This window comes from Chionomys nivalis, chromosome 15 (genome assembly GCF_950005125.1).
Source record: "Chionomys nivalis chromosome 15, mChiNiv1.1, whole genome shotgun sequence".
NCBI classification, from domain to species: Eukaryota; Metazoa; Chordata; class Mammalia; order Rodentia; family Cricetidae; genus Chionomys; species Chionomys nivalis.
The window spans coordinates 46964619-46975236 of NC_080100.1; the positions used below are offsets into that span (position 1 = coordinate 46964619).

Genomic DNA, 10618 nt, shown 5'->3' on the forward strand with positions numbered 1-10618 from the left:
TCGCTGCCATTTCTGGTTGACTCTGGATGAATGCAGCACATTCAACAGGTCCCATTGCTTCTTCTTACTCGAGGACAGCACACTGGAGATGTCTACCCTGCCGGCCTTACCCACGCTCCTGTATCAGCACTCAAACATTCTATAGCTTCTCCTGCCTCCAAAAGCAAATGAACTACCAAGAGCATCTCGAGACCAAGCCAAGCATTGCCTATGCCTTTTCCTTTCTCTAACCTGCAAAGTCAGGGATTGACCTGATGCTGAGAGGAGTGTAGAAACAACAGGCAGGAAGGAAAAGTTGATGTTCTGATGAGGGCACACCAGTAGCAGCCTGGGAACTCAGTATGAAGGAGGAGGAGGTGGCTGGTTATCTAATCTCAGCAGGGGTCTCTAGGGGGGAGGAATCTCAGCTGCTGTCCTCAGGGAAGAGAAAGCTGTGACCAGGGCTCTCTGTATGATCCATACCTAGATCAGGGGAAGACCTTGCTATTCCATGAGTCTGAGGCCCCTGAGTTTTTCATATGATGGTGCTAATGTCCACAAAACACATCCATTCAGGACATCATCTATTCCCCTTCTATCTCAAGACTCCTTATAAGATTTGTGTATTCCGGGCCAGGCCTGGTGGCGCATGCCTTTAAGCCCACCACTCAAGACAGAGGCAGGCAGGTCTCTGAGTTTAAGGCCAGCCTGGTCTACTGAGTGAGTTCTAGAACAGCCAGCACTACACAGAGAAACTCTGTCTCATAAAAAAAAAAATAGAAAAATGTGTGTATTCCTGCTGCCATGAATTCCATTTCTTCTGCTTGCCTAAGTTTTAAAAGATTTTCTATATTGAATAATTTCAATCAATTGTAAAAAATGGAAGATAACAGCAAACCTCGTAATCACATCACCCAGAATTAAGAATTATGAACAGACTGGGTATGGCAGTGCACACCTTTAACTCTAGCACTTGGGAGGCAGAGGCAGGTGGATCTCTGTGAGTTAAGATCATCCTGATTTACATCGTCAATTCCAGGCCAGTTAGAGCAAGATAGTGAGACCCTGTCAAACACAAAACAAACCAACCAGCCAAACAGACGGAGGAAGACTTATCTTAGATAACCTTAATATTACACAAGACTGTATTATTAGCGTAACGGTATTTCCATATGTATTGTAGAACAATAATCCTTGTTCTTTCTTAACGCCAACTCTCTGTATATCTTATTGGATCATTCCCACAGACGCTTGATTGATCGCCCTTGCCCACCCAACCAGTGAGAACCAGTTGTGATTGTTATTATTATTATTATGTTACATCTCGAGGTGGATACATGAAAAAGAAATGGAAAGAATCGTATGTTGACAGAACTGTAAAATGTTCTCTTGTGAATCTCCCAAATAAATTTATTAGGTTCCAGGCACAGTGGCTGTTTTTAATGTTTGATTTTTACAAATAATACATACTAGGCTGTGTCTAGAGATTCATAGTTAAATGAGAGAGTTTTCCAAGTCTGAGAAATGCTACTTTAACATTTTTCTATTTTTAAAAAGAAGTTCTAGAATTGTGTTCGCAGCCGTCGCCGCGCCGCCGCCGCTCTCTAACGCCAGCGCCGCCTCTCGCTTGCCGAGCTCCAGCCGAAGGAGAAAGGGGAGGAGGTAAGTAAGGAGGTGCTCATACCATGGCTCGTACAAAGCAGACTGCCCGTAAATCCACCGGTGGTAAAGCACCCAGGAAACAGCTGGCTACAAAAGCCGCTCGCAAGAGTGCGCCCTCTACTGGAGGGGTGAAGAAACCTCATCGTTACAGGCCTGGTACTGTGGCACTCCGTGAAATCAGACGCTATCAGAAATCCACTGAACTTCTGATCCGCAAACTCCCCTTCCAGCGTCTGGTGCGAGAAATTGCTCAGAACTTCAAAACAGATCTGCGCTTCCAGAGTGCAGCTATTGGTGCTTTGCAGGAGGCAAGAGAGGCCTATCTGGTTGGCCTTTTTGAAGATACCAACCTGTGTGCTATCCATGCCAAACGTGTAACAATTATGCCAAAAGATATCCAGCTAGCACGCCGCATACGCGGAGAACGTGCTTAAGAGTCCACTATGAGGGGAAACATTTCATTCTCAAAAAAAATTTTTTCCTCTTCTTCCTGTTATCAGTAGTTCTGAATGTTAGATATTTTTTCCATGGGGTCAAAAGGTACCTAAGTATATGATTGCGAGTGGAAAAATAGGGGACAGAAATCAGGTATTGGCAGTTTTTCCATTTTCATTTGTGTGTGAATTTTTAATATAAATGCAAGATGTAAAGCATTAATGCAAGCAAAATGTTTCAGTGAACACATTTCAACAGTTCAACTTTATAACAATTATAAATAAACCTGTTAAAATTTTCTGGACAATGCCAGCATTTGGATTTTTTAAAAATAAGTAAATTTCTTATTGACAGCAACTAAATGGTGTTTGTAGCATTTTTATCATACAATAGATACCATCATTCACTATACTTTTCTAACTGAGTTGTCCTACATGCAAGTACATGTTTTTAATGTTGTCTGTCTTCTGTGCTGTTCCTGTAAGTTTGCTATTAAAATACATTAAACTATAAAAAAATAAAAAATAAAAAGAAGTTCTATTATACACAGAACAAATAAAATACTTCAAGTATATACATATATACAGTTAAAGTCTATGTATATAGAGAGCTAAAGTATTTTAGAGTATTCAATAAACTTTCATATAAATGCATGGATATTTCATGACAAATCTCAGTAATATGAAGACTGGTTGATCGAGCACAATTCAATGTACCGTTTCTTAAAGTCAAATTTTTTGCAAGTGAAGTTTCATAAGCACATAGCCAATTTTATACTTTAGCCCTCTATTGCTGATAGTATTTCTCTCATACTGACTCCTAGATTTTCCAAGAATATTCTTTTTTTTCTTTTTACTTTATGTGCATTGGGTGTTTTGCCTCCATGTCTGTCTGTGAGGGTGTCGGGTTCACTGGAACTGGAGTTACAGACAGTTGTGAGCTGCCATGTGGGTGCTGGGAATTGAACCCAGGTCCTCTGGAAAGGCAGCCAGTTTTCTTAACTGCTGAGCCATCTCTCCAGCCCAATATTCTCTATCTTTGACATTGCATTATGCTCTTTATTTAGAAATCTTTCTTTAGAAAGAGACGCAATCCTTATTCTTTCAGAAATATCCCTTTATAAACTAACATGGCAGTTATTTCAATGCTATGACAAAAAAAAAATCTGTTTCTACTTATCTTTCCCTAGATATTTTTCAAAGCTACAAACATTGTTATTTATAATTTCTTATAATCAATAAAATAGTGATCCATCATTTCGTCAGTAAGATTACACGCAAAGAGTAGCAGAGGGTGTCATCTGGCTCCCCCATCCAGACTCCTAATGGCGTGCCTGCTGAAACCACAGAACCGTTATGAGCGCTGTGGAAACACACAGGCTTCCCTTCTCCTAGAACCTCAAGGGATAGCTCCGCAACGCCAAAGATGAGAATCAAGTCTCTGGAGAAGTAGCAGGGAGATGGCAGCTCCTGGAGGAAGGCGGGCCTTGTGTGATGGCATCTTCCACTTCAAGAATAAAGGGCTGTCCTGGGAGAGGGAGCATCGCTTGGTCCCTCCCTCGGGCGTTGGTGAACAGACTGTCTTGGCAATCGCCCTTCAGAGCTTTCCAATTCCCATAATGCACCTCTGCAGACAGCTCCTCCTCTATCCCTTACAAAAGCACCAGAGTCTTCCAAATCTGCTGCGGTGCTTGTGAGCTCTCCCATCTCATCAAAGAATTTCTTCCAGTTCTCCTGCCTGTCAAGCTCTACCCAGTGTTGGCTCAGCCGTCTTCAGAGGGCGGAGGTTGTTGTAAAACCTGTGTTCTTGGATGCTTCTCAGTTTCTGTCTCCTTGAAACAGACCCACATCCATCACATTGGGTCTTTTCAGCCCTACCGTCCAACTGGGTGCCAGAACGAAACTTAATTGCCTGACAGATCACAGCAAGGGAAACAGCCCACTGAAAAGCCTTGCCTGCCGCACTCTGCCGAGGATCACACGGCTGGATCCTCATCTGCCAGCCCCTGCAGGATGGTGCACACTGCCCATCGGTTACTTCGCTGCTCTCGCAGGCTAACAGCCTGTGTGTGGAAACGCATAAACTATGAATGCGCATTAATTACGTATAGCATTTTTCAATGCGGATAGTCTCTTTGCTCATCCCTTTCTCTAACTGCTAATCACCTATTAGATATTTTCAAAGAAACGAACGACTGAAGCCACCCATCATGTAGGGTTGCCTAAATCTATCTGAAATGATCCAGTATTTGCTGTTTGTGTTTGCCCCACGTTCTAGCTCGCTTTATCTGCCCTGAAGTAGTCAAGTGTGCCCAGCCAAGCAAGCAAGTTAGCTGGTGCCAGGTTGGATGTTCCTTTAGCTCATGCCCAGATGCCAACTTTGCAAGAAGTTCCCAAATTCAGACACCACCCCCCTTGGCAACATAGCACTGCTTTGCTCCACTCAGTCAGAGGAGCTGGGATTCAATTTTGCGTGTTTGGGGTGATTTTCTACACTACAGCTGTAAGAAATAAAGGCTCGTTCTGACTCCTCTACAATCCTCCTCATCAGCTCCTGATTGCTTCAAGTGGGGGCAACTTTTCTTCTCACGAAATGGTGTCTGCCTCCTACCACAGAAGCAGAGAGACAAGACCCTTTTCCTTCTCAGGCAGTGGCGGTCATCAGCAGACTTTTCAGAAGACTCGGTCAGATGTACCCCTCACACCTTCAAACCCAGCACAGCCAAAGGCCTAGCTTTGCTTTAGTCAGATTGCTCTAGCATGGCCTTACTCTTCCACCCAAGCTTCCATTCTCTATAGCTGTCTTTCTTTCTTCCTCTCCCAAGCCTGGTTCCCCAGGATTCTTGTCAATTACTGAGCACCTCATGGCCGCCAGCAAGCTCTCTTTTGCTTGGCCTATCCAGGATATGTGTCTGTTCATTCCATGGCCCTCCAATTGACCCACTAAGACAAGTTAGGGAAGCATATTTCTAATTCCAGAAACATCTCTGCAGTCTGCAGAAGAGAGCTCAGGAAGCTGCTAGTTGTCTGGGATGGAGCTAGACAAAGGATCAGGAATGTGTCACCCTCGGGGACTAAACAGTGGCCAGTGTTCACCCAGGAATCTCGTGAAGGGGTTTCAGCCTATTTGACTATTCTGGGGGGTTATTCACGTTAAAAATTAAATGAGACCAGAGCCTCTGCTTTTATTAGCTTTGATGATGTAGCCCCTGAGACGGTCACACTTCAGTCTTGTCGCCTTTCAGCATGTCTGCCCTGGTGGCTGTGAGTTCCCGTCCTTCCCAGGATGGGATGAGAAGCCTCCCACGCTGTCTTTCAGTCACCTGTTGGCATGAAAAGGCCCCACTGCTGTGCTTATTGGAAATGAGGCCTGGTATTGAGGATGGAAAGGCTCGGTTTGGGTACCTGTGGCAGGAGGAAGGAGCCTCATCCTCCTGGAGTGCAGAGCAGGACGTCGAGTGGAAGGTGGGCAAGGAGGGCACCTTCATGAATGGGCACAGCCAGCGCCCAGGCTTCCACTTGGATGAGGATTTGTCTCCGAGTGACCTTTGCACTTGCAGCTAAATAGACACAAATGGCAGAAAGGAGATGTTTGGGGTGGCACCTGCCAAGGAAGGGGACAGGCAGACCAGAAGAGTAAACTGTGGCAGCCTCAGGATCTCTGTGACAGTGGTGTCTCTTTACCCCAAGGGATTGCCTTGTGACAGCAGTGATGACATCAGCAAAAATGAGCAGCTCGCCAGAGCTGGCATTTTGCCAAGCCTAGTTTATCAGTCAGTCTAAGCCAGTCTCCTGCTGCTTCCCAGCATTTGTGATGTCTGGCTTCCCAGGAATACCACAGCCACTGCCGTCTCTTCCCACACCCCTGTTTCTATGAATTTAGAAATTTCATATGAATGAAATTTTACACAGTATTTTGATGGTTCATCTTTTGCAGGATACAGAGGCGCGGATCCTTTAAGAGGCACTGCTATGCAGCTGAACACTTGAATGGTGCCCTGCTACAATAGCTACTGGAAAGGGAGACTAGATAAAAATGCCTGTCACAGGAGAACTCAGCAAATTCCCAGAGCTAGGGCAGGTGAAGGCGACTCCAGGGGGGTACCCAAAGGTATGAAGCTAGGCTCTCATGGGAACAGAGTCAGTTGCCAGCACCATGTGCTAAGTGGAGCCATGTGGTGATAGCCTAGCAGTTTAAATCTTGGGTCATGTTCATGCAGTCAGAGAATGTTGCAGGCATTTAGTGATTTCCAGACAGAAAAAAATTCTAAACGGGTACAGAATGCTTTAAAATGTGCTTAGATGCTGAAGAAAGAAAAAAAATGGAGATAGACAGTCATAGAAAATAAATATGTAATATAAAAAGAATAAGACATAGGGATGGGAAATACACAGGGTGTCTGGATCCTGTATGGTGATTTGTTGACTTTGAATTTTTGAATGCTGACGGGTGAAGGGAAAATGCTTTGAAGAGACATTTAATTGTGGAAAAAAACTGCTAAATTAAACCAGCCTATATATATTTTTAAAATGTCTTAACTTTATAATGGAAGTCAGAAAATATGCTGCTTTGGGGAAAAGGTTATGCTTTTGTTTTCATAGGAACCAAAACTCTATGGATTACATCAAAATTATTAAAGATCAGACTTGACCAGGGGAGACCTCCTGAAAATCTTGGCTGCAGACATGAAGGAAGAAAGAGAAAAACTACAAGGCAGGTGACATATATACCGGTCCCTCTACTTGGGAACAGCTCTGAGATGAGACATGGTAAATCTTGTTCGCTACAGAGTCCTCCTGACTTATTATTATACACAATCCTTTCATATGGCATGGACAGAGAGTAATGTACAGTCCAAATGGACTTATAAAGCTGACAGATGCCTTTTACCTGCTAAAACATAGAATAGAGAATAATCTTTAGCTGATTTGTGCACACTGGACATTCCATATTTGTGTTAATGCAGATATGTATGCTTACTTTAAAAGTTTGTATATTTACAGAAAAAAATGAAAACAAGTAGCCCAGGTGATCCAACTTCTCAGAATGCCTCTGTTGCAGTTTTCTCAAGATTCTGCATCCAGAACGACTTCAAAGTAGCTAGCCAAGAGGAACCAGCCTCACAGACTACTCTAGTCAGTACTTCAGACAGCCCTGAACTTTCCCATTACATGCAGACTGGTCTTCTAGGATTTGACCATTACCTCTATTTCCTCAGGGTCTCCTAAAGATGCCATTACCCCCAGACAACAGGAAGTAACTTTAAGAACATGACACCCACATTCCCAAGAGGTAGGATGAGTGTTTTTTTGTCATTCGTTGGGTTACGGATGTTTGTCATCCTTTAGGGTAGTTGGTTGCAAGTTGTTATTGGTCTATCCCCCAGGTGATTCCAGATTCTGCCAAGCTGACAGGCAACTAACCATCATACATGCTGTGACATTTCTGTCTAGCCCCTCTGAAAACTGTCAACCTGGCCAAACAGTACCGCTTTCTTCCAAATTTTTTCTCTCTGTTCCCTCTTGGGTTATGTTGTGCTCCTCTCATGAAGGCTACCCCATAGGGACTGCAGCAGCATCTCAAATAGATTCTGTGTGTGTGTGTGTGTGTGTGTGTGTGTGTGTGTGTGTGTGTGTGTGCAGATGCTAAAGCCCCACGAGATGAGAAGGCCGATGTTTCTTCTGTTGTGGCCAAGCCGTTGGTTCTAGAGCTAAAGTATTTTTAAAGCACCTTCCTCGCTCTAGATATTGAGATAGACACTGGGAGAAATACGACTCGACCTGCCCCTCGTCCCGTGTCTACCTGGCCCAGATGGCACACACTGTAACCCGATCCAAAGCCTGAACCTATTTCCAGGAGGCTTCAGCCTAATTACCACATTCAAGGCCTTCTTTATGCAGTAGGCCTACTGGTAAGAAATGAGATTAAGGCCCAGTTCTTACCATCAAGAAATCTACAGCATTGATAGAAATATGAGAAGGAAACGGTGTGGGGGGGGGGCATGCAGAGATTGGGGAGGGCAGGAGCAAAGGCTGAAAGCTGGCGAAGCACAACGTGGTTGCCCCCTTCCACGCAGGAGGGGGAGCGAGAACAGCAGTTCTCTGGTTGAGTCCCTTCGGGGGTTCCAGGAGTCCTCGGCCTCAGAGGAGATCTGTCTGCAGCCACATCTGAGACCAGCAGGCCGAATTACTTGCTTGATAAACAAGAGGGAGATCAGGGATTTTGCTCCAGAAAAGTTACTTTTGCACGGCTCTGCCCAGGCCCTGAAATATGTACCTTTTATGATTCTTTAAATCTACGGCTAAGTTCGTCTCTTCTCAGTGTAAGCCACTGCCAGTAACACAGCACATTAACCGGAGAGGGTGCTGGCGGGCAGTGAAAGCAGCTGCTCCCTCCCGGGCCCTGGCAAGAGAGTACACAGAGGCCACCTCAGTCCTTGCATTGCAGAGATTTCTTCCACCAACATCTGGGATTCCAGACAAGCTTTCAGACACTTGTCAAGTGCGCTGAAAATTTTCAGTCTCGTGTCTGTGTCTGGAGTGGGCACTGGTCAGATCAGCTGGCGTCCTGGAAGATGGGGACGGACCCAGGGAAAGGGTGCACACTGCACACCGAGGGATGCGTCTCTTGGTAACTGCATCTTTAGAAAAATGGTTTGTGTCCTTCAAAGCAGTAAACTTCTGGCTTCTTCTGGCTGCCCTTAGATGCATTCCCTTCTTTGGGGAAAGGGATGGGCTCCTGGCAGAGGTTGGGTGGACTATCAGATCAGGACAGGTCGCTGGCCCTTCCGGTCTGCAAACCTGCTGACTCAGGTCACTCTCGCCCTCCCCTTGGTAGGCAGGGAGCCCAGGCAGTGCCTGAAGCAGCTCCCAATGCTTCAACTGTTAACTTGGATTTTCCAAAATGTGTTTCTGGTTAGTTTAAAAAAGGATAAACAAGATTTAATAGCTGGCAATGAATCACATTTTTTTCCTCCCTAAACTCTATTTGGATCCACTCAAACGCCTGTCATTCCACTTTTGTACAAATAAATAAATCTCCTTTTCTTTTGTGCATTTTTCTCTGTCCTGCATTTCCTAAAATACAGTTTGTTTGACGGATGAGTTAAGCAGTTCTGAGGTTTGTTTTTGGCTCTGCAGGCAACTGAGTTGTTTTCTCATCATAATTCAATGGGACAAGGTTACCACCCTCTCGAACACTCACACCTCATTTAGAACCAGAACCCCCTTCTCCACAAAGAAGAAATGCTAGCTAATGTCCTCAGGGTGTCAGCTGTCCGCAGGAAGCTTCCTTGGGCTCACAGCTGCCTACCTGTCCATCACGTTGTGTCTGTGCAGGACGTCCTTGGAGCACAGGCATTTGAACATGAGGTCATAAGCAAAGCTGAAGCAATACATAGAGCTAGGCCCACCATCTACACAAGCTCAGGGCTTGCTAAGCAGAGATTTACCTCACTTTGTTGAAATACAAACCGTACAATATCTGGGAAATTGTTGTGCTGAAATTAAACCTCTGTGTTTTCTAAAGTGGTGGCTGTATATTAAAAATGATGTTTTCTGAGTCTATACATCAGCTTACGGTATCAAGCCCTTGCTTAGATGGAGAAGTCACTTCTAGAAGAACCGCCTCGTATAGTCAAAAATGAGGCAGCAGAGGCATGAGGGCTGTGATTTCCAGGCCTATCTGGGCTATAACATGAGACCCTGTTTGTTTGCTTGTTTGATTTTAAAGGCAGGACTACAAAAAAACGTAAATTAAGAGTCTTCTTTGAAGAGTACCACCCGAAGGTAGAACCTCTGTGAGAAAGTTCAGTGTGTGCTTCTTGTGATCAGGACAGTGTGAAGGACAGAGGCTGGTCTTCTAGGCTGGGTGGTGGGAGCAGATACCAGAAGTGGGCTCGGTTGCCATGGGAACAAGATAATAGAGGGCAGGCATCCAGCTGGCTATAGCCTGCCATTCCTTTTCTCCCCACCCTTATCTCTCAACTGCATCGCTTCATCTTTAGACTTCTTTCTCCCGGGGATTTTAGGGTTCATCATCAGCATTATAGAATTATTTGCATATTTTTGCCACTTATAGGATAGTGTTAGAATAACCCGTTCAAAGCCTACAGTCATCCTGAGAGCAGGGATATCCCCATCTTTGGCCTTCCCTGTGTCTAAAACAAAGCATATTAGTAACCAATCAATAACAAAAGAATACTAACACTAATCAATCACCATCTCTTCTCCCAGTTTTTATGCTCGAGTGATGCATGATGAACATACACTTTTGCAAGCTAACATTAACGTGATTCCTACTGCTTTATGAAGACCACTGATGGAGCTTCACCACTGTGTCCACTGAGCCCTGGTGTCTGGAAACTCAAACTGGGAATAGTTGACTTAAGGCCAGAGGTTCTCCATTCTGCTCAAGCACTAGATCTAGAGGACATGTTGGAACAGGAGGCCCCATCCCCAGAGGCCCATTTAGCAGGTCTTGATGGCGCTGGTGCTGCTGACCACACTTTGAGAAACATTTGGCCCTAAGGATGAGCAAGGAT

General features: G+C 44.8%; 1 protein-coding gene across 1 annotated transcript; it reads left to right on the forward strand.

Annotated features, from left to right (window-relative positions):
- Positions 1 to 1664: 1664 nt before the first annotated feature.
- Positions 1665 to 2424, forward strand: LOC130887415 (histone H3.3A-like). Its single transcript, XM_057789859.1, has one exon. The coding sequence runs from the start codon at positions 1665 to 1667 to the stop codon at positions 2073 to 2075; it is 411 nt and encodes a 136-aa protein (XP_057645842.1). The 3' UTR covers positions 2076 to 2424.
- The last annotated feature ends 8194 nt before the right edge of the window (positions 2425 to 10618 follow it).